This window comes from Lagopus leucura, unplaced genomic scaffold (genome assembly GCF_019238085.1).
Source record: "Lagopus leucura isolate 7727_CA_CO unplaced genomic scaffold, USGS_WTPT01 Super-Scaffold_100053, whole genome shotgun sequence".
Classification (NCBI taxonomy): Eukaryota; Metazoa; Chordata; class Aves; order Galliformes; family Phasianidae; genus Lagopus; species Lagopus leucura.
Genome location: NW_024962299.1, coordinates 1,832,867 through 1,857,373, shown reverse-complemented (window position 1 = coordinate 1,857,373; position 24,507 = coordinate 1,832,867). Strand labels below are relative to the sequence as shown.

General features: G+C 42.6%; 1 protein-coding gene across 6 annotated transcripts in view; it reads left to right on the top strand.

The window, feature by feature from the left end:
* Positions 1-24,507, top strand: part of LOC122187967 (BTG3 associated nuclear protein) — a 127,126-nt gene that overhangs the window by 53,631 nt on the left and 48,988 nt on the right. For 3 of the 6 annotated variants that reach the window (XM_042885891.1, XM_042885889.1, XM_042885886.1), the window contains 4 exons: positions 1,094-1,261; positions 9,691-9,821; positions 13,293-13,355; positions 15,139-15,183. In XM_042885891.1, coding sequence (XP_042741825.1) covers positions 1,094-1,261; positions 9,691-9,821; positions 13,293-13,355; positions 15,139-15,183 — 407 coding nt within the window. Of the gene's footprint in view, positions 1-1,093; positions 1,262-9,690; positions 9,822-13,283; positions 13,356-15,138; positions 15,184-24,507 lie in introns of all 6 variants that reach the window. The other 3 variants (XM_042885888.1, XM_042885887.1, XM_042885885.1) reach the window with 1 other exon arrangement.

The window sequence follows — 24,507 nt, the reverse complement described above, 5'->3', positions numbered from 1 at the left end:
TTGGGTTGGCTTTTAACTATTGCAGATCTAAATCTGAGAAGTTCAGAAGTACTGAAATTGCAATGATTGGTGAATGCTCGGATGGTTCTGGTTTACATCACAGTTTGGAAATGTTGGCTTCACTTCTTCGCTTTTTGAAGTGCTTTTTTCTGCAGTTCTGGGTTATAAATTTCCTTTAGCATCCAGTCAGACACCCCCAGTTCAGAGTGCTTTAGCAAGATGTAAACTGCTGTAAGGTTACAGCAAAATGGTGTGAGAAGTGCCTTGAAAAAGCTACCATGTACGACAGGTTTCCTTCTCAATTTTTCATCTGTTTGTCCAGATGTTGAAATGAGTATTTTTTGGAGCCTGACGAGTATTTTTGCACTGCTTCTTTGTACAATTAGGCTTCCACTTCGATGGCAGAGTTTGCAGATGCTAACGAATGTGGTTTGTGTTGGCAGTGGGACTCCATCTGTATCAGCTTTGTTTCAAAATACTCCAACGGTCCAACTCACAAGTCGTCAACATGGTGTTTTTATAAGAGTTTGGCAACTTAGCACCAGATGCTGGGAAGTGCAGAATGTGGCTCTTTAAATGACTCCATAACAGTAGTAACGCTTTCAGATTTGAATTCTGTGCTGTGTTTTTATTGGATTCTATTGAATCCCGCGTTGAGTTTTAAGAGGTTGTTTTACATGCAGCTTTATGCGACCCCATGCTTATCATGCACACGTTGTGAGCACTATCAGCAATAAATAAAGCTTTCTCCAGTTTGGGCTTAGGAGAGCTGGATCCTTCTGTTGCCATATTGCTTGTGTTCGATGCAGTTTCCATGGGTAGAAGCGTACATTTGGAAACATGGTAGCGATGCTTCTAAATACACAACTGTGCACATTTAATTTTGTGAATATTGTTGAAGCTGCTGCTGAAATCATCCTGCTGTACAGCTTTGGTGTGTTTCTAACTCTCACTGTTTTTCTTTAGGCTGTTCTGAGTCGTTCAGCTCCTTGTTTGCCCAGTGTGTGCGTGGCAGCGTCCATCAGCGCTGTGTGTTCCTGAAAACAGGGATTTGAGCTGGGTGCCATCCCTTTGTGTTTCTCTGTAATTACAGGTCATCTCTTTTATAAATTTGGGATCTCAGAATCTGACTGGTATCGAATCAAGCAGAGCATAGACTCCAAGTGCCGAACAGCCTGGAGGCGGAAGCAGCGGGGGCAGAGTCTGGCTGTGAAAAGCTTCTCCAGGAGAACGCCTTCGTCGTCATCTTACAGTGGTTCAGGTAAAGAACCACTTTTGTTTTTTTTAATCTTTGTATCTGCAATTGTCTTTCAATATACCTTGCACAGGTGCGGTGGCAGTGCTAAGTCACAGCTTGAAGCAGTGATTGAGCACCTGGTGAGAAAGCAGGGCCAGCCTAGGGGAGCTCAGGTGTGTGCAGTGAACCTGAGTGATGGAAGGGCTGGAGCCAGGATCCACCCCTTCCCAGCCCTCATTTAAGGGTTGGCAGTGGAGGTGAGGGTATTTTGCTGGTAGCTCCTGTGTACCTGAGGCCTTCTGAAGGTAAGCAGCTTCTTTTGTTCCTGTGTCTATGGCTGTTGCGTTTGAGCAAGCCCTCACTTGCTGTAGCCTAGGGCTCTGCTTCTTTGCTGTTGCTGCTGCATGTTCCATCACATTGCAGATTTTTTTTCTTAAGGTATAGCTGTGACTGGTGCACACTGTACCTGCAAATTTGATTTTTTTAAATAAGAAATATAAATTGAGACAATCTTCCTCTCTGTTTTTTTTTAGTGGATTTTGTATTATTATTTTTTTAGTACTGTTTATCTTTGGCAAGGAGAGCTCTCCGTTACTCATTACACTACCAGCATATTTCTGCAGTGCTCCTTGAGAAGTGACTGCAGTGTTCGTTTAGTAATTGGAGGCAGCCACTCATAGTTAAATCATTGTAGATTCAATGCAATCCAGCCACCTTCTGGTGTATGTAGAGCCTTTGGTGGCCTCCTGGGGCTCATACTGTAGTCAGTCTCAGGTAGCAAGAACATCTATTGCTTCTACAAACTGTGGCTGTAAAACCACTGATTGGAACGTACTGCTGACTCAAGAAAGGAAATGAGAGGTGTGTTTGTACACCAAAAGGAGAGGGAGAAGGGAAACTGTCTCTAAAGAAGTTGTAAAATATGGACTTGTCAGGAAAGAAAGCGTAGCACATCCCATTCCATGAGAGAGTTGCCTTTGGTGATTTGTGTGTTCTCTGAACTTTACTGGTATGGTTGGGAACGTCCATCCTGTGTGCTAACTGAAACAGTTCACAGTGTGCAGCATCACACGGGTAACTTGCCGTGATGGACTGTAAGTAAAAGCATTTCATTTGCAACTGACGTTCATGAGTGGAGTCAAATGAATAAACCTTCCTCCATGTGTTCACACCATTTAGTGGGACGTGCTAAATTTTGCTTATAAAGTATTTTCCTCTGTAGAAATTAAATACGTTGCAGCCGATTCTGTGTTTCCACATAGGTGTGTAGGCATGAATAATAATAACAAATGAGAAATACTGAGCTAAGAAGTGTTCTCATAGGACGTTTCTGGCTCATGCTTTTAATATAAAGCAGTGTTATGGGACATTTGTACATCGTATATTAAAACCAGTGCTTTGGAAGTGAGCCCAAAGAAAAGGAAGCAAGTTTATTTGCCTGCATAAAATTTTTGGTTGCATGTTAACACTAACCACTGTATCTCATGCAAAGAAAGCCAAAATCTGCTTTCAATGGAAAATTTTATGTGCTGGAACTGGGAATCAAATCCAAAATTTTCAAATTAAAACAACTAATCAACCTAATGATAACCATAAGCTGTATATATATGTTGATGGGATTTTTATTTTCAGTCTCCTTAAGAGTAAAAACACAGTAGTGAGGGGTTGTTACAGGCCTCTGCTCATTAGGCCATACGCTTTGTCTGTCATTGAGATTTATTGTTAAAAAATATTATCTTTAATCTCCTGGTTGGGAGCTTTGGAGAGACATATAAGCACAGATTCAGGGAGTTCTTAACTTCAGAAAGCCATAAAGTAATATGTTGTGGGTTGTTTCATTCATTAAGCTGAAACCTCCAGGTGTTTTCTTTTAGCCCTATCCCAGTTCCACAAACACCACTCAGCGTTGTCTTGTTCCTTGGGCACAATTGCACCTGGGGTAACTCCTGGGATTTGAGCTGGTCCTCCCATCTCCTGTGTTTCCCCAGTGCTCTGTGCATCCTGGGGCTCCCACTGTACTGCACGTCTCAGCTCTTCTGGGTAGCAAAGAGGCGGCTGCACGTCTGAAGCATGGTGAAGGTCAGTCGAGGCATCTTGACATGTCATTTGCAGGACTGTATATAAGCCGTGCAGCCAAAAGTAGAGAGCTGGCAATAGCATTAACATCTGCCTTTGGTAATGGTACGTGAAAATGTTCCATGGATTCTGAGTTTTTTGTTAATTTCTTTAAAATATTGCTCTTGCTAAGAATGTCACTGGCATCGTTTTCTGGGAGGCCGTAAAGATTGTTGGACGAATTCACCGCTACATTCACACCCACTGTGAAAGCTGTGTTAGAAAAACAGCCCTTTTCTCAGGGCCAGGTGGTCCTCAGGGAAACTAATTGCATTCTTAAGGCAGGTGGGAGTGGGATTTCACCTGAAGGAAGAAGAGGTAGGAGGAAAAGTAGGATGGTGGGACGGATAAGGGGCTGTGTTAGAAGAAGGGAAGAATCGAAGATGAGAAAGGAAGAGGATTCACATGCTGTTCAGAAAGGTAACTGTCATTGCTGCAATGATCCTGGTCTGTGCAGGTATCTCTGTGAGCTGCTCAGGCTTTGTCTTTGTGGTTTGACATCTCTGGAAGCCCTCGATGGAATTACAGCATCATAATTCACAGACATCTGTTCCTTATTATATACGCTGTATAGTGGATATAGCAGAATTCCTGCTGCCAGTTAGCAGGAAAGAGAAGTAATATTTCACAGCTCTGAAGTAAAGGAGGTCTGTATTTCACAGTTATGACAACATAGCTGTCAAGTATGGCTTTTTAAAGTGTTACATATGAACCCAGACAGCTTTTATGGTAGTGTTTGTTTCAAGGGGCAAGTTAAGGTGAGCCTCAAATGGTCTGGAATGCAGCTACTTGAGAACCTGTCTTTCCCACTATTGTTAGCAAGGCTGTTAGGTCAGCTTCTAGGTGTGCTCTGCAGAGGAATATCTGTGATTGGTTTCACTGTATAATACCTGCTCCATGCCCCTTTGTATGTAATGGGCAGCTTTTTGTATTCCTCCATGTATTGCTTAAAAAAGGATTAGGAATAACCATGGAATAACACCTTCTGATTAATAGCAAAATGGTCACCATTTCCTAAGGAAGCTTTAGGGCTCATTTTGGAGGTGTGGTGAGGCACTGGCACAGGTTGCCCAAGGAGGCTGTGGATGCCCCATCCCTGCAGGCATTCAAGGCCAGGCTGGATGTGGCTGTGGGCAGCCTGGGCTGCTGGTTGGTGACCTGCACACAGCAGGGGGTTGGAACCACATGGGCACTGTGCTCCTTTTCAGCCCAGGCCATGCTGTGATTCTGTGATTTTTATGTTCCCATAGCATTCAGAAAACACTTCTTTTTGAAGATGCTCCACTGCTATCAACAAATATTCTGAGTGGATGCATAGTGTCTGCCATGCAGCTGAGCTGTTCTCATTAAGTGTTGATTTAATTATCATAACTGTAATCATTAAGTGATGATTAAATACGATTTTGAGGACCTGAGTGTGAATGAATGAACTCCACATTCCCCAAATGAAGTCTTTTTCCGTAGCTTGGCAGTGTTTTTCTGACTACATGCTTGTAATATATTGTAGTTCATGTTCAAGTTGGGATGAAAAGGTACAACAGAAAAAGAAAAAGACTCAAATCCAAAGCAGTTGTTTGGCTTGAAGTAATGTTATTTTCATCACCTCTCTCTGGGATCTGATAATAGCAAGGTGGCTTTCTGTTATATCTTCATATAATGGTGTATGTTTAAATCAACAGAAAGTTATTGGCACTTGCTTCAGATGTTGTAAAGGAGCACCATTCTCCTTTGTTAAATCGCAGAGTAATAGAATATCCTGAACTGGAAGGGACCCACAGAGATCCTGGAGTCCAACTCAATGTGTATCACAGTGTTTCTTGAATGTTGCTATGTGAGAAGTGTGGAATGGCTTCATCCTTTTCGGTTTGGCAGTGAAAAATTGTTGAACAACTCAATGTGTGTCCTGGTTTCAGCTTTATCATTGGAAATAGTATTTGTGTTGGTTCTTGACATAGTGTCAGATCAGCATGGCTCCTGCTCTGCTGCACGCCCTCTCCTATGAATTATGGCTCTTGATTTACCAGAGGTGCTTTTTAAAAGCAATTAATTCACTTCATTTAAAATATAAAATAAAACACAGCAGTCTGGAACTCACCTGCCTGTGACCTGATTTGTGCTGCTCTGCTTTCGAGGGATCTTATGGGTGGTTGACCACAGCATCAGCGAGGCTGCAGGGATTCCATCTCCAGCTGGTTGCAGTCCTGAGCAAACTGCTGTGGTCAAGCCTGGTTTGAGCAGGGGGATTGGATTAGGTGATCTGCAGGGTTCTCTTCCAACCTCATCTGCTCTGTGGTTTGGTGGGTTTTATGAGCATTGAGTTATTGCACATGTAACAGATAACTTGGAAGTATTTACATCCAAGAAGAATTGCTGTTCTTGAGCTTAATTCTTCTCCACTTGTTGAACGCATCCAAACTTGTAGGCTTTTTCTGCTTCTTGTGCATAGAAATCCTCATGGTGTGTGGCTTTGATTTGCATTGTGCGTGTGAAAATGATAACAGATTTCCTCTCTGTTCTGTTCACGATAAGGAAAAATTAGCAGTGGAAATGTTGCAGAGAGCACAAGGCCGAGCCCACAGTCCTTGCCCGGACCCCACAGGTTTTTGGCACTCGTTGTCGTGTACTGTTCATGTTTTAAGAGCTGAAGAGGAACTGAGCTGCAGACTAGGATCAGGAAGCTGGTAGGGAGATACCAGTGAGCGCCTCTTCTCTGTCCTCCACCCCCTTGGATGCTTATTAAGATTGGTCTACATTTAATTGACTGAGCGGCTTGACAGCATCCACAAGATTTATGGCTTGCATGAAGTTGTAGCAGACTGTTAAATGAGGACAGAAGTTGTTTCCTTATTTTTTCTGGCTCTTCCATTGCCTGTTGTTGGACTTGAGGCATTAATTGCAGTGGGTTGCTCATCTTTGAGCCAACGTGCTACTCCTTAATGTGTGCTTTTGTCTCTCCCTTTTTCTGATAGAAGTTGTGCACGTGGCTGCCATGATAATTTAGAGAGATGCTCTTGTTAAATTCGTTAGCAGTCTGTGGAGGGAAGGGAGGAGGGAATGAGTTTTTTGAGAGGAGGATTAACTGCGGAGTGCCTTCTCTCCTTTTCTTTTAATTTCTCTTAAGATTGTGAAAGCTGTTATCACAGTTTTCCATATTGGAATTATTAGTTAGGCCATGACTTTGGGATTTACATGTAGATTTGGGCTCAAGTGCTCAGCTGTGCCAAGTTGTCACATGTGAAAACAGATGGCGTGGCCAAATCTTCAAAGCAGTTCTGCAAAACTGAAGCTGTTGAGCACTGGGTGAGTCAGGTTGAGATAATGGTTTACAAGAAAGAGTTGTAGTCCTGGGTAATGGTGTATTTTTGCCCCCCCTTTCTTGTTTTTAAAGAGGGCTTTTCTTCATCTGCCCATTAACCTTTCCTTGCTAGCACTACATATCAAGGAGATAAGAAAACGCATCCTAGGCTGTAAGCAGAAATGTGGAGCCTACAAGGAAGCAAAGCACTTTGGAAAGGCAGCATACAAGTGAGGGGACTTAGCTGAAATCCCATCGACTGCAGAATCCAAACCTCCTCCATTTCCTTCCAGAATGAGAACGCATGCTCGACTGATAAATACAAAGGCCAGGGAGAATAGGAAGAAACAAATGCTAAAGGGAAGAAGGAGTACTTCCATTTTTTTTTTTCCTCCTGTATCACAGCATAAGCAGCTGTGGAATGGTCAGGGCAGCAGTGCTGTTCTCTGGGTGGCTCCAAGCTCATCTCCATGAGAGTGCTTTGGGATTGCCATAGGAACGTGCTCAGTAGCAGTGCTGTGTGCTGCTCAGCTGATGTCCAAGCATTGCACAGCACGAGTTCAGCTGTATGGCTTCCCTGTGCCAGGGATTCTCTAACATATCAAAGTTGTACATGCAAAGCCAGATAGTTTACATGATGGTGATTTATAACTGTTGACACATCCTCTATTCAAGCTGTGTGCTATTCATGTTTGTGTTTGTTTTTAATGGGGGATGTTTAAAATGGATAAATATTGCTTTTGTCTGGTCAGATATTTGGAGAGAAGTGGTGATTATAAAGGCTGTTTTGTTATTAGACACATTTCAATCCTCTTCTTTATTCTCAAAGAGGAAAAAAGGGGAAAAAAATCACAAAACAAATAAAATTGAGCCAACTGTGGTTGTTGCAGTGAAGTCAACACGAAAACTTTTCATGGGCCGTGGAAGGCATATGCAGCAGGATGGCATTCAGTCCTTATCTTCTGTTCCCTTCTGAACAGCTTAACTTCTGGCATCTGTGAGCAAAAGATGGTTTATAAAGTTGAAAATGAATTTTTCCATATAATATATTGGTACTTGACACTTGTGTGTGCGTGTACAGTGTGTAGATATGAAGATACATAGGTACATGGATGCTTACCTAAATGAAGGCTCATTTTGGACATCTGTGTTGATGTTGGGCTGTAACTCAGCTGTTGAGCTTTGCAGCAGGGCAGTGGGAGGACAGAATCAGCACTTGAAGTGGACGATGAAGCCACTGACCATGGAAAGCATGAGCAGGTGTCATAACATGGCACCAGGCCGTGGTGCCTCTATTTGGCTGCCATTGAAGTTTCTCATACCACATACAGAATTGGTTAACCTGGTCCTGAGTGCTGTACAGCACTGTGGGAGGTTCTGGAATTGCACAGTGACCAACAGGGCTGCATTTAAGAAGCGATGCATTTTGGGGTGTTACCTGCTAATCAAATGCAAGGTATCCAATGGGTACCAAAGCCATGTACTTGTGTTTACTGAGCTATTCCATTAGTGTTCTGGTTGTAGTTACACATTTGCGGATTGTTGACATAATTACAGCTGTTTGGTTATTAAACAACTGAACTTTTCAGCAAAGAAATAAATACAAGCTTGGTGGCATTGAATTCGTTTCCAATCCCCATGTTCTGACTTGGGCTCAAAGTTGTCTTCTTCCACAAACATTTGCAGGCACGATGAAAGAAGAACACCAAATGGATGATTTTATTAAAGGACATTTCCATTAAAATTTTTGTATGATTGAATAAAGCTCAGTCTTGTGAAAGCAGCATTCTGTTCTCAGGCTAATCTCGGGCTATTAAGGAGAAGTATGAAAAACTTACAAAAACCAGCTTCCTGTTACATTGGTTGTGCTTAAAAACATACTACATCAGCCATCTCTGAGCAGGATGAGGCCCTGCCAGCCTTTATTTAAACAATTCATAACATCTTGTAAGAAAATTATCTACAGCAGAAGTAGAATGACAGCACTTCTTAAATATTTTTATTACGGCTTCCTCCACTTGAAGGGTTTGAAAGCCTTATAGTATGAATGCTACTGTGTGTTAAATGTTAATGTGTTTTATGTTCCCATGTAGCGTAAAAGTCGTTGTGAGAGCAATAAATACTCTGGAAAAGATGTTGTAAAACAAACTTGCTGCTTCAAAGATTTTGTCTGATAATATTTTTGTAGCGTAGCAAAAGAAAACCATTACACTGATTGTAGAAGCACTGTATATAGAAAAGCCTTTCTTCAAATACATTATTTAAAGAGCCTGTTATGACAGTGCTGTTCTCATAGTCGTCTCAGATGTAGGGAGAAAGGAAAAGAAGCTGGGACTCGTGCAGAATCTTACTCATCTCTGCAACATGGGGACCTTTCAGGGCTCTTCCCAATGGGGATGCACTGTCTGGTGCCATTTCCCTGTAGTGACATCTCCTCTCAGATTGCCCCTGCTCCCTTGTATTCCGTTACACCCTTCTGGTATGGAATTATTAACATTACTGTGTTATTATTGACCACCACATGCATAAAAACTTCAGGTTTCAAGGAATGATGGTATTTGAGTGGTTGTGTATTATGATCTAATTCTAGCTCGTTTACTTGCCTCTTATGTTTGAGGATCTTTTCCATGAAGGTGGAAAACCAAGAAAATGAATGTCTGTCAGCTTGTAATGCAGGTTGGTCAGGTAAAATCTACTGCTGAGTTTCCTGGTGGCTGTCACAGCGAGCAGAAGGAACCAACCAGGTCCTGTAGTGTTCAGCTGCATAGCAAGTCTATGTGCTTTGCCTGTCATTTGACCTTTGCAGATCTCTCAATCTAGATTCAAAAGATGCTTTTTAAATGTATGCTTTCACAGAGACAAAACAGCATTTGGGGCTCCATTGAAATTTGTAGCAAACGAGCAACGATGTGCACAAAATCATTAACGTGGAGATGATCTGCGTCTGCTTCCTTGTATTCCTCTGTTTTTAAGAATGCTTTGTTGCACGGCTGCTGGCGTGAGATACACAGATGTAACAAAGGTAGATTTGTGTCTCTTTCAGAGGGTCCTCAGAGCTCAGTGTCAGCTTCAAATGAGATCCAGCAGAACCAACCACAGGCACTGCACTACGCACTGGCCAACGCCCAGCAGGTTCAGATCCACCAAATAGGAGAAGATGGACAAGTCCAAGTAGTATGTATTCAGCCTTTTCTAACTTGCTCTGTTTAGATAATCCACGTTAATATAAACTTTGCTTCAACTGAAATTTAATTTTTCTTATTGTTTGTAATGACTCATTGTCATTTAGCAAGGGTGACTTTCAGAAAATAAACATTGAAGGCTTATGTAAAGAGTTATTGGCAAGAATATCCAATCCATGCAGGACTTGCTCACAAAATCATTGCAGATAAATATGCATTCATTTCTGTATCTCCTATGAAGAAAGGTTGAGGGAACTGGGCTTATTTAGCTTGGAGAAGAGAAGGTTCTGGGGAGACCTGATTGCGGCCTTCCTGTACTTGAAGGGAGCGTTTAAACAGGAGGGGGAACGGCTCTTTATGAGGGTGGATGGTGACGGGACAAGGGGAATGGTTTTAAATGGAGATGGGAGGTTTAGGTTGGGTATTAGGAGGAAGTTTTTCACACAGAGGGTGGTGAGGCACTGGCACAGGTTGCCCAAGGAGGCTGTGGATGCCCCATCCCTGCAGGCATTCAAGGCCAGGCTGGATGTGGCTCTGGGCAGCCTGGGCTGCTGGTTGGCGACCTGCACACAGCAGGGGGTTGGAACTGGATGAGCATTGTGCTCCTTTGCAACCCAGGCCAGTCTGTGATTCTATCTAGAATTGAGAAGTCAAGTCTCTGCCCGGCCCTTTGCTTGCATTTGTTCCCATAATACTAACAGCAGTCTTACAGCCTGTACCATTCACCCTAAAGTAATAGTTCTAACTATGACTTTCGAAACAAAAATGCATTTATGTGATTCACAGAATCATAGCTTCATTTATTTTCAAGTATGACTGCATTCTCAGGCATTTTTGAACATCTGTTGGCCGAACTGTTACATGTGTATTCATTTAGATACATGTATATAAGCAGAAGTTATAAATATTGACATTTTTTGACTGCAAGACTGCTATCAAAGCTCAGACAACAATTTTTTTTTTTTAGACAAGATTTGTGTATTCTGACCAAACATACCTTAGTTCAGCTCCTGTGTGCCACGGTTTAACTGCAACAATCATTTTTTTCTTTAAATTATATGTAAGAAAGGAAGAAAACAATGAAAAGATGGATGGTGCAGCGTTTCTCACACATGTGGTTTCTGATATGCAACATTCAGAAGTAGTAAATTACGTCTGCACGTCCACTCTGCTGTAGAAACCTGAGGATGCAATGCATGCAGTCCACCTGCCATTAGCTTTCAGAAACTTTGGGTTTTGCAGCTTTTATGCACTCTCATAAAAGGCATAAACCTTTTTCTAAGGCTTTTTCACTGGCTGTGTTCATGATTTTAAGGTACCCAGAAGCCTTGAGTGTGGGCCTGTGGGCAGCGTAGAAGCACAGAGCAGGACTGAATGGCAGAGATGTGTACAGACCTGTGCGATGATGTAAACCCTCTGTCCATAGAAACCAGGCTGCAGGAATCTGAAGAGCTACTGAGCAGCATGGCAGCCCATAATACCCACTGGTGTGCCTGTTGCAAGGGTTTTGGTCAGTGCCACTGCAGAGAAGAGTTTGGGTAGGATAATGAGGTTTCTTTGGCCAATACTTCTGTCAGTACTCAAGTGAGAGAGGTGGCAGACAGAGGAACTTTCATCTCACTTTGGTCATAAGCTCACAAGATAACATGGTAAGGTTCTTTGTCTCTTGGTTTTTCCCTGTATACTTGAAGGAACACACCTTGGTTGCTTTTTGTGTCAGTTGATCGTTAAAGAGTACTTTAAAGCCTTGAAAGACAAAGTAGAAGGAGAATGACGTGAAAGACAGGGATGCAGTGGACAAAATAGTTATGTTTGTGGATCTGAGTGGTGAAAGTTTACTTCGTTAAAAAAACTATCTGGATCTGCCAATCATCTTTTAAGTAATTGTTGTGCAATCTGGGAGAAAAATCAACTAATACCCACAATTGAAACATGGTCATAATTTGCCTGGCATGTAGGGAGGGATATGAAGCAGATGAAGATGGTGTTGCTTTTTTAATTCTAAGGAATGAAGCACATGAGGCTGAGAGTCATTACTGTCACAGTAGTCATTTATACTGTGTGGATGTAAAGCAAATCAGTGTTGAACTGAATGCTGGGGATTTCCTGAATGTCTGTAAGCTTTAAGAGTTAAGATTCAGAAAGGTTTTGGTGGAATTCACAAACAAACTGAAGAGGCTGTCCTTGAAGGCCAGCTCTGTATCTGCAGAAGATGAGTGAGCAGTTCTGTTTTGGAATGCTATGAGATACAAAGGCAAATAAAGTCACCTTCTTCCCCCCTCCTCCCCCCTTCCCCAGGCAGAAAGGATTGCTTGTTTGAAAATGCTGTAAATGGATCTTCTAAATGTTCCTTGCTTTTCCCTGGGAGCCCTGAGAGCTCAGTGTTAAGGAGGGAAACTGATTCTAATCTTGACGTGGACTGGGCTCTGCTCTAATTTTATATACAGTCTCTATTGTCAGAGTGATACTTTCAGTATGTTTTTTCTCCCTATAAATAGATGGTTTCCTTCCAAAGGAAATGAAACTGTTTGAAATAGAGGGATCTGTGTTTCTTTGAAAATCACATGCAATTGTTCTTGTGTTATAAAATAAGAAGAGCCTTTGACAGAATTCCAAATGATTATCTTTAATCTCTGTCTCATGCAGGCATATTAAAATGAACACAAAGCCTTATAAACTCCCAAGTAGGTTATTTAGAATCCAATCTCCCTCCAGGTAAATCACGGGGGCAAAGACCTCTCTGGGCTGGTGAGGATGCACAAGGAATTCCTTCCAGCCTCTTAACCATGTTTCAGTCAAATGATAGGCATGATGCCATTCTGCAGGGGTGGTGTGGCCAGCCACACTGAGCATTAACCTTATTAAAGCCCCTAGGGCAGATTCTCAGCTAACACAAGCCAGTGTAGCTGCACTGGAATTGCTAACTTTATGCCAGTTTATAGCAGCTTGAGAGGTTGCTGTTAGCATGGCAGCGTGCCTCGCCGTAACTTGGCTAGTGACAAAATGCATGTGATTTTAAAATAACCTTTTAGAGACAATGTGTGAGTAGTTTTGTCGTAGCTCTTTGAAGAACTGAGTTTCCAAGGCCTTTAAATGGGTTTCTTATTTTGAACTCATCGGTTTGGGAGAGCTAATGCCTCTCTACCAACTCCTGTTAGTCCCGTGTATCAGTCACAATTGCAGGTTCTTCCTTTGTAGAGAAATGTACTATATAAATGTACTTTTTTTATTATTATGCCCATTTTCTTTTCCTCTGATGTGAAAAGGAATGACTGAAAGATGGCAAAATATGGGTACACTTAAGCTAAAGCAATCTTAAATGTTTTCCATTGGAGAAGTCTTTTTCTTCCACCTACAATTATGAATGTTTTAACTGCATTCAATCCAAACAAGTAGTTTCTTGCTCTAGTTTTGGTTTCCTTCTGATGCTTCCTGGTGTTTTCTTTTGTTGTGGATCCCGCAGGGCCATCTCCACATAGCCCAGGTTCCTCAAGGCGAGCAGGTCCAAATCACGCAGGACAGCGAGGTGAGCCAAAGCTTTGGGTACACGTGGGTACAACGTGGGGCCCTGATGTGGGAGCCTGTGTGAGATGTCCATGACTGTGCTAAATGGTCTTTGTTGGAGATGGAGCTGGGTACTCGGAGCATTATAGGGAACCTAGGTTGGGTGCTTGCATCCTCCTTGAGGAGAGGCAGCATTCAGTAGGTGTGCAAACTGACTGTGTTGGGAATGCTGTGTCTTTAATTGTGTAAACTCTTCAGCAGGAGTCTGGAGAGTAGTCAGACTTCATCTCGTGAAGATACATTCCAGACTGAAGTGAATTTACCTTCCTTACGCATCCAGCAATCTGGCGCTGCGCTATTTGCACTTCATAATTTTTTCCATAAAAATGGAATGATAGAAGGGAAACGGAGAAATCCAGTACTGAACCCTCCAGTTTGGGCTTTGTTTTCCACTCAGGCAAAAGCACCACTGCAGCTGCTCCGTGCAACTGAGTGGGGAAACTGTTGGTTATTTAAGCACGTATAGAAACTCATAACTGCAGGGGCTGCTGTCTTATTTCTTCTGCTCTCAGACTTTGTTTACGTGAGGAAGCAATAGCAAAATAAGGTTAAGAGTAAATACTGACTGCAGTATTTACTGTATATGATTTCCTCATAGCCGTACCTTTTTGTGGGTTAGTTGAATCCATTTCCAAAGCATCCAAATAAAAATTCTTTAAACCACTGTTGGTATAGAGGAATACTGATGACACAGGGAGGTATTGAAAGGTAAATATTATGATAAATACTACATAAATATTACAGTTAAAGGCAGTGTTCCTGATAAAGTTCTTCAGACCGAGGGAGCAGCAAGGAAGGATCAGAATGTGCTGCAGTGAGTTTGAGACAGTTCTGGAGTGTGCACCATTGGTGTAAAAGCTGCTGGAAAAGAAAAAAGCCATTCATCGTGTCCAGTTATAATCGATGCTGAGGTTTAAATGCCTGCATCCATGGGCTGGGAGCTGTTGGGTGTGAGAGAGTGAAGGGTTATGTTGGTCTGTGACAGATGCAGACATCTGGTTTTAAGTTTATTGCAACGTATGCAGCTTCAAAAAAAAACAAAAAAAAGAAGAGAAGAGGAAGTGTTGCCAGTAAAAGAAAATGTAGAAAATAGGGAAATCAAAGAACTAATTTGTTTTCCTGAAAGCAATGTCCTTCTTGGTGTTAGGGCAGCAGGTTTTCGCTTTGTCCTTGTGCATTTAACAGGGCATCCCTGAGCATATGGGTGAAAGCTTCCCTTTGTTACCATTCTTCTTTCACTTCTAGACTTTGTGGCTGCAGATCCCTTCGAAGCACTTGATGTTATTCAGTTTGTTGCAATGGCTGCAGTTCCTGTAACAGAACTGTGCTGGCCTTTGGCATCAAATATTGGTGAAACAAAAACCTGTTAGCACAGACAGTGACTTTCTGGCAGCGTCCTGTGCTGATAAGTCTTACACAACTGATTCTAGTTCAGTAAGGCTTTGACTTACATTGGCACTTACATGTGTGTATATGGAAAAAGAACAATCCTAGGAAAACTTGCTGGTGCTGAAAACCCTCCTTGCTTTTTTTATAACAGAAGTCTGTTGATCCTCTGTGGTTAAAGCACTGAGCATTGAAGCGTATCTGAATTGCCAAGATAGCCCTCAGAAATGTTTCCTCAATTAGTAGATATCCTTAATATTGAAGTGGTCTGATAATGAGATGAGAAACGGGCTTTTTTCATGAGTGAGCAGTTTTCTGGATTCACAGCTTGTTAATTGTCAATGCTTTTTGTCTTACAGGGAAACCTGCAGATACATCAAGTGCACGTTGGGCAGGATGGGCAGGTAGGAACCGAGCTGAGCTCTGAGCACCTTCCTGCTTTATGATTGGTATTGCAGTTGGAATGGAATGATTTCACATTATGAGTGTTTTACAGAGCAAAACCTGTTCTGGGCTTTAAGCAAGCAACAGTGTGAGAACATAAATTCAAGTGTTTTGTCTGTGGGCTTGAAGCATGTGACCGAACTTAAACCATTCCTCCTGCCATAGGCTTTATCCCTGTGTTTTCTACTTTCTTTGGCCTCTTCACTGCAATGTTTACTAACTGGATTGATTATTTGGTGTACAGTATGTTCTTTTCCATGTTATCAACTGTCACTGGGGCCAGATGTGGGCTGCAGGCTGTGCAAACTGACGAACGTTTATTGCTGAGTTTTAGGCAGCTATTTTTTCATTATATGGCTGTTTTGGGAGAAACAGATCTTTCACATCTGCTTTTGTTCTTTCTGATAAGATGGTTTTATTGGGTGCATGTGCATACATGAGGTAAGGAAAGCGTTTTTGCTTTGAGTGATGAGTCAGTAAGTGTTTAAATGAGCAGAATGTCCACGTTAGTTGGCAGTGTTGTTAACGGATGATCTCAGGCACACTCTGCTCAATGCTGAATTCTATCACTGTGTTCACAACGATATTCCTGTATGGAGCTTTCTAGGTGGACCACTTGATTTTACAAAACAAAAAACTGTTGTGAGGCTTTGCTGTTTGTGTTCAATATTAATAAGCTGAGATATTTGGTTGGAGTTTCAGCGCTGCCCTGGGCTGCAGTGCTCACAAACCCACAGGCCACGAGCGCTCGGAGCTTTTGACTGTATGCAGTAAAGAAGCAATATGAAACATAGAGATTAAAAAAGCCCAAAGCTTTAAATATTTGTTACTGGGACTTTAATCAAAAATACTTTTTGAGAAGCAAGACTGGGCAAGGTGATATTTTGGGTACATGCGATAACTTTTGTTTTAGAACATAGCAATCTCTTTTCCTTCTTTGCAACGTATTGATATCAAAATTGCATCTTCTGAAAAGGTTAATGCTAGGTGGTTTGATGTCTCTTTGATAGCAGCCTGTATGAATTAACTTGAATTGTGTCAATCACAGCTGAGTACCGTTATTGTTCCCCTGCAGTGCATTCTCAGTGTGCCACAAATGGCATCTTAAGTAGAGCCAAAGAATGTAGTCTAAATCGTCATTGCAAATTCGTGCTGTATGAAGGGATGTGCTTGAATGCTGAAGATCTTCCTGACCCTGTCCTCCATGCCAGGCAGGGGCAGGCATGTCCTTCCATACAGCAGTAGCACTCAGCTCTGCCTTGTGCTAAGATGCTTATGGAGCAAAAAGACTTCCAAAGCACAAATGCTCATCTGGCCAGTTGTGTTAGGACACACAGGGCTGGAAAATGGTGTTCTGAAAGCACTTGCTGTGTGCTTATGTGTGTGTGTGTGTATATACAGTATGTTAGTAGGTTGTCTGTGTAAAGACACCTGGGCTATCAAGCAGTGTAGATATTCATGGGGATAGTTTGGTTCTGAGTGGCTGTGTATGTATGAAACAAATCCAGCACCCAGGTCCCCCAAAAGCACTCGCTGCTTAGCTGTGTTCCAGCAGAGAAAAAAAAACAGCAAGCAACTATTTAGGGCATTTTATCTCCTTTCTTCACTCAACATCAAAACCTTTGGCAGCAGCTGAGGCCATGTGGGCTGCTTTTGCCCTGGGGTGGATGAGCAGCACTCACATGATTCCTGCAGCAGCTGAGCTGCGGTAAGTGACCAGTTCTGGAGCTATTAGCTCATAAAAACTGCGAAGGAAAATGAGTTAAACTCAACTCTGTTTGTGGTTTAAGAATGGAAGTTGAAACTAATGCATTTTCCTTGGCACTGGCAGTGGGATAAGAGCACAAAAACCTGTCATACGATACGGCTCAGCAGTAATGTAAGTCAAAACAATCCAGTAGCTCGCATTGGCTGTGCATGACCTGCGATCAAAAGGACTTCTGTGCTTTTCCCACCTGTGCATTGCTTTTTAGGAGAGTGCCTTTTTCGTCCTAGTTAAGAACTTGAACATTCCCTGCCAGGGTTCTCTGAGCAGTTGGATAATAAGGGAAGTGAATAACGCATCACTTGGATGTCTTCATTCACATATCAATGTGCCCAGCTGACACATAGGTACTTACTAATAGCACTAGGTCTCAGCTTGACTGCTTACTTTCCCTTTGAAAATGCTTCTTGTTCTCCTGTTTCCCACGTGTTATTGTAACCTTACATCTTAGTTTCAGCTGGGATGGAATTGTTTCCTTCAGGTGTGATGCTGTGTTTTGGTTCTAGGAGAAGGGCAGCATTGGTAACATGCTGGTGTTTGTAGCTGCTGCTGAGCAGTGCTGTGCAGAGCCAAGGCTGTTGTCAGCAAAGGGCCCAGGGAGCAGGGAGGGAACACAAGGAGGACTGACTTGAACTGGCCAAAGGGAAGTTCTGGCATCAGTTGGGGTTGGTGAGAATTGCTTGTGCATCACTTGTATGTTGTTCATATGGATTTGTATCATCATTGTCATTATCCTTTTCTCTATCTTAGTAAATCATTTGATCTTAAACCACAGCATATTAGCAGGCTCCAAATATCCTCTCTGTCGAGATGAGGTTTGGTCCTGCCTCCTGATGTGCAGCCCCAGCTCCTAGTAAGCATTCTGCTTCTTGTTCAGGGCGAAGCATGGGATCATTCATCTGAACGACGGGGGAAAATGGCATAAATCTACCATGAAGTTTTATCAGTAAAGCTTCCAAGGTGACGGATATGTTTTAAGGCTCATGATGCTGGCAGTAAACAGCAGCTTCTCTGTAGAATGCTGCAGTTGTTGATTTCTTTCTTTTTCTTTCTTTATTTTTCCACCCACTTCTGAATTGTCTGTCCTGGTAGTTGCACTGAATTTAGATCTTGTTTTTCTGGCATCGTTGTTCATGGAACTAATGAAATCATTCCAAAAAGAACTTTCTCTACCTACACATGTGTTCTATTAGCTGAAGGTTTCATATTTCAATGCATGTTTAATAAAAATACCAAACTGCAAAAATAATTAGACTTCATATTAACTAACGCTTGAAGCCTCGGAGCAGTGGGAGTTTCTGGGCATTTGGTACTTGTGAATTACTAGGAGGTTTCTAATCTGTCTCTTCCCTCTGATTACCTGACTTCCTTTCCCCTATCTCCATCATTCCTTTCCTTGGTTGAGCCGTAGCTTTTTGCACATCAGGAGGTGTTCAATGTGTGCCCTGCACACGATGTGCTGCCGTGGTGCCAGGCTGCTTGCAAGCTTTGGATTGCAGAGAGGCAGAAGATGACAACGTGAGCAGTTTGACGTTACTTGACGTTGTGTTTTAGGCGTTGCATTCAGTGCATCCTCACAGCCAGCCTTTCTCCAATGTAGAAATTAATTAAAGTGACACCAGGCAAACGATCTTTAACTAATAGCCCTAGTTTTTAAATTAAATTTTAATACACTTCAGAATCTAAAATAGGATCGTATATATATTGCTGGAGAGCTGACAATTTGTTCTGCTCAATGAACAAATAATTAATAGGAATAGCAGCATTAGCTCACATAATCTGAAGTAAGAGTATCTGTAGGTAAGCTGGAGTAGTTAGTGCATTCCAGAACAGAGTGTGGTTAGCAGCAAAAAGTCAGCAACTGTAAATTGCTTTTGTAATGCCACCCTTCCTACTATGCATATGCAATAAACATTTAGAGTTGTTCCTGACAGGACAAGGGGGAATGGTTTTAAAGTGAGACAGGGGAGGTTTAGGTTGGATATAGGAGGAAGTTTTTCACTCAGAGGTGCTGAGGCACTGGCACAGGTTGCCCAGGGAGGCTGTGGATGCCCCATCCCTGCAGGCATTCAAGGCCAGGCTGGATGTGGCTGTGGGCAGCCTGGGCTGCTGGTTGGTGACCTGCACACAGCAGGGGGTTTGCAGTGATTATTGTTCTCCTTTTCAGCCCAGGCCGTTCTATGATTCTGTGATTCTTGCAAAGCTGCCATCACGCTGGAGCAAATAGAGTGGATGCTGCAGAGTAGCAGCTTGCTGCTGGGCCTGCAAGGTCGGAGCAGACACGTGTGTGAGGAACGGATCAGTGAGAGCTTATGTTTCATGTCCTCAGGAGGAGGATGGGTCTGCTGCCTCGTTCAGGTCTGGTTTCAATACACACAGAGCTCCCCGTAACAAGCTCAAAGGAGATATGACCTCATCACCTGTGTTTGAAACATCTGTCCTATTGCTGTTCTCTGCTGCAGCCTGAATTGCAGGGCAAGCTGTTAAGCCTTACAGGAATAGAAAAGGGAGAGAAGTGTTCCAAATGTGGAGAATAAACCTTGCTAATCCTAGTAATTCCACGTAATACCTGGGGAGTCTCACTTGTGAGCAGATGAAACTCGGATGAGAATAGCTTGTTTGTGGAAGAAATTGCTTAGTAACGTATGGGACTGTTTGAAAGCAGCTCTTCTGAGGTCTCGTTTGTGTCTGTTTACCTCACTGATAATTACTGAGATATTCAGACTTTGCAAGGAGAGCAGGGCAGTTTTTTTAACATCCAATTCAGTTCATAATTCCAGCAAGGTATTCAGTGATACAAACAAATGTATGGATGGACCAAGCCAGTGTCTGCTCACTTCTACATGTGCTGCAGATGGCATTTTGCTGGGAAGGAAACTTTAATATGTTTTCTGAATATGCATTTTAATTGCCTTTCCTAAGCCTTTGGAAGTAGATACTGCAGTTTCTATCAATATTAGCAACTTCAATAATATATTATCTGAAACAGAGGGAAGAACCGTATTTCACAGCTCTCAATTCTCACGTAATGGATCTAATTAAAAAGATTTTAAAATACTATTTTTTTTTTTTTGAAATTGGAAGGCTGTAGTCAAGACCAAATGCACTGCACACCGCTATTGCTATCCCTCATTTCCAAGCAGCAGAGGGCAGTAGCACTAAGATGATTGTCAGCTGCCTTCTGAGCAAAAGCCTGAAGGAGTGAGGAGGCAATGCAAAGCACGAGGAATGCGCTGCTCCGGCATCAGCCCTGCAAATGCCGCGGGGACAGAGGCGCGTTCACAGCGTGAGTCTTTCTGCATGCATCGGGGGCCGCGCGTGCACGCGTGTGAGATGGTGTGCAGTGGGCAGAGAGGAAGAAGAGGTGACTTCTGCAGCAGGAGATGGAGAAGGCTCATCCCCACTGCAGCACATCTGCTTTGAATAACGCACGCAGGGAAACAAACAGGATTGCTAGAAGAAAAACAACAGAGTGAAAACCCCAATATAGTGCAGCTGGAGCTCAGGCACTGCTTGGATGGTCTTGAAATAAGTAACTGATTATTTTCTAATGGTTCCTCTTCGGTAATAAGTTGTACTGAAGCCTTGCAGGTCTGCTCTGTTTTTGGGAGCAAAAATGTAATCGTTTTGAAACAAAATGTGCTTTGTGCAAATCCAACACAGAAACATTCTGTATTTGTGGATAAAGTCAGACTACTTAAATTTTAGCACGAGCATTCTAACTGAGATTATTCTCTTTTTTCCTTGCTGACAGCCCTTTGTGCACATACACTCCTTAATTTGGCAGCCTACAAAGAGGTGTTCTCTGTTTTAAATTCCAGTCCTCCCTTTGGACCAACCAAAATAGTCTTCGAGCTCCTGGGTCATGCAGGCTCAGGCTGTTGGAGGAGGCAGTGCTGTAGCTGAACAGGTGCTTCAGGAAATGCAAATCAAATAAATTTTACAGCAGTTAAGTGGGTTAAGGTTTACAGATAGGTAATAAATACGAATAAAGAATGGAGGAAGGTTTGCACCTTTTTTTAGTGGTGCAGCAGGATGGGATGCTGTGCTGTGGGACAGCTGTAGGCAGGATGGCCACGATGGTCCTTGTTATCTCTCTGTGTGAGGCTCCTGAAGCAAACGTGCACAGATGTGTTCACTGCAGGTTATTAGATTTGATTACCTTATCTACTTCCAGAGGCAGTGCTGAGGCATTTGAATGCTCACTGCAAGTCAGCAGGCCTTGCTTTATAAATGAGGTATCGCTTTTGAAAAACACCTGTGTTTAAATGCAGAGATTCCGACTGGTTAAGACTTCAGCTGTGATGCAGTTGTGTTGATGGACCACTTCTTGCACATCTGTGTCGCTGAGTTCAGGGATCCTTCTGCCTGGGAGCTGCCTTGGGAAGCCTGAAAGTGAAGGCACCTCTTCATACACAGCGAGCCCATGGACGCTGTGTGTGATTGGCCTTCTGCTCTTACTAACAATGTAATATTTCAGCAATGAGTTATTGGATGGCCGAGTTCTGGAATCAGTGCCAAGCTGTGGCACGTCCTGAAAGCCACAATGATTGGAAAGTAGCTTCAGTTTTTCTTATTGCGTTAAATTTCAAAATGTGTATTTTCTTTTTCTCTGAAGTACCTTAAAGAATGGAAACCTTCTAAGTATTTTACTAGCATGTTTTTTTTAATGATCTGTTACTTGACGATTGCTAGATTATTTTTAGATTCGAGATTAAAGAAAGACAGGTTGTTCTTGGTAGCAGTCTCACTGCATTAACCTGCTCACATGCAGTCGTTTTCATGACTTTTATTGCTTAAAGATGGAAAAAGGAGAGAAAACATCAACGTTTTCTGAAGTGGTGATGGGCAGCATCAGTGTGTGCTGCCATAGGCAGTAGCTGTGTGCACCTGTGCCTGCAGTCCCTGAATGAACTGATGTGGTGTGAAGTTTTCATCTGAATGTCGTAGAGAGTGAAAGGAGCGTTTTGTGCCCTTTACCTTTTCAGGTAAATGTATCCAATTAGGTTTTATCCTTGGCAAGGAAGGAAGCACGGAGGAAAGATAGAAGCTTAACTGAGTACACTGAGAGTGGAAGAAAGGAATTGCTGCTTTGGAGATAAACCAAGGAGAGTGGTGAGGTGCTGGAACAGCTGCCCAGAGAGGCTGTGATGCCCCGTCCATCCCTGGAGGTGTTCAAGGCCAGGTTGGATGGGGCCCTGGGCAGCCTGGGCTGCTATGAAATGGGGAGGTTGGTGGCCCTGCCTGTGGTGAGGGGGTCAGAACTTCATGATCCTCAAGATCCCTTCCAACCCTGGCCATTCCATGATTCTGTGATCTCTATAAGTGAGAACACTGCGATTGCCTTTCAGATCAACTTGCTTTCTCCATCTTCTGGTGATCATTAATTACTGCAATTCATCAGCTGTGCTCTTCTGTCTTTTTCTGCCCTTTTCTGCTGTGAGATTCAGCCTGCCCTTATGCGCAGGAAAAGAATCCCTCTGCTGATGGGGCTGTAAACAGTCTTCAGTAGCAAAATCTCGTATGTATTTATGGCATTTTTCGTTCAGTTCAGCTCTCGGCAAAGCAAAACATGAAGGAAATAGCTTCCCATTAATAACAGAAGATCCAAAATTGACCCTGCTTTCATGCTTCATTTCAGTGACGCAGGTAAAGATTTGTTTTGGGAGCAAATAGTAAATTCCAGCAGATAGTTGGCTCTAAGAGCATAATATAATGTCTGTGCTTTAAACACCAAGTTTTTCCCTAGTGCTTCTTAAGGCTTAGACATTATGTCACTCAACTATTTTTGTCTTCTGTTCAGAAGTCCCAGCTCCCAGCGCAGTGTCTTAATGACCTGTGGAGTCTTGTACTCACATTATAACCTTCGTTGCTGTTCCTTGCCTTACTGATCAAAAGTAATGGAGTGCACAGAGATGCTAAAGTCAGCTTATTATTTTAATACTGAAAAATATTAGGCTTTCTTCCTCCAAATTGTTTTTGTTTTGTGTGTGCGCTCTGGGCTGCTGGAAGAAGTGAATAAAGGTGATTTGTTCATCTCTTATACTTTGATACAGTCTGTGAGTGACAGAGTCCACGGAGTGATCAGCAGTGGTTGTACAGCAAGGCTGTTTAATGAAGGCTTTGGGAAAGGATAATATTTTCTGTCATCTTTTTTTCTATTTTCCTCCTAAGAGGGTGGGTTGTTCCATTAAAATTCCATTCAAGCAGACAGGAGCGTTTATAATGCTCCAAAGAATACGTTCTCTATTTTTGAGTATATTATGTTCTTTATTCACCCAAATCTTGTTTTAATATTGCTGTAAACTTAATAAGAAGAGATGAGATATGAAGCGATAATCTTTTAAATATAAGGAAAAATAATTTTCTCTACCTTCGTAGAAGGCATAGGTCTAAGCCATCCCTTATTAGAGATTTTGGTAATAAAAATCTCTGCTTGTAGAATAGCAGTCCCCACAAAGCTATCTGCTGTGCTGATCTGGAGAAATCATTTCTTTTTTGTTTTGTTTGGGTTTTTTTAATGCTCCTCATTTATGATTTTTCTCCCCGTGCCGTACGAGCCGTGTTGCAGACGTGCCCATCTCCCATCACCGCTCTGATAGCTCCGTGCTGTTACTCGGAGTAGCAGGGCTGCCCTGTGGACCACGTGTGCTTTCAGAAATCGCCGTCCCCCATTCCAGACTGCAAACCCACGAGGAGTTCTGGGTGGTGGTGGTGGTGGGGTTGCGCCGTTGGTGCCCACGATGGCTTCGTGCTGTATGTATTGTATATCTTTGGCTGGAAACCAGCTACTTGCTTGCTGCTGGCTGACCCCGATGATTGCTTAACTGTTCAGCATGGGGAGATCTCATTTCATCGTGATGAAAAACAAAGTGCTTGTGTTGGTGTGTGCGCGTTGTCAGGTTACTAAATGGCAGGTATAGAGTTCAGGCCATTAGCGCGGTTAAACTTTGCACTGCGTTAAGTGCAACAGTAAATCTCCATGATTTAAACCCGTCTCCAGGTTTCTGTGCTGTCCGCCTCTCTCGGGCCGTCCGGGGGATGTTTTGCTATTTCACAAACAGGAGGACTCCCCTGCTTTGCCTCCTCTCTTTGAGCGTTTGCTTTCTTAAAGAGTTGGGGCACAACAGCTCCCTGTTTTCCAAGTTAAACCACGGAGGCTCGTTTGCAGATGAGCACTGAGTTTATCTTTGAGGGAAAACCTACGTGGTTTACACAGGCTTTCCACAAAGGCTTTAGTAAGGTAATGCTGCACGCGGTGAGATTTCACCACTGATTGACTTGGAGCACGTGTTGTTTTTTGTATTTAATCCCTTTCATCTTTCCAACAGATTTTTCAGTCCAGTTTTTCAGAATTCTTAAAATATTTTGAAGTAGAGGAGCAAATATCGAATAAATTGAAGTAGGATGTTGGAAGAACATTCCTTTGTGATTTGTGTGCTGACTTGGAACAAACCATATAGAAAACCGCATATTTCTGCAGCTGGAGTTCTTAATAGTTAATTTTTGTTTCAAGCAG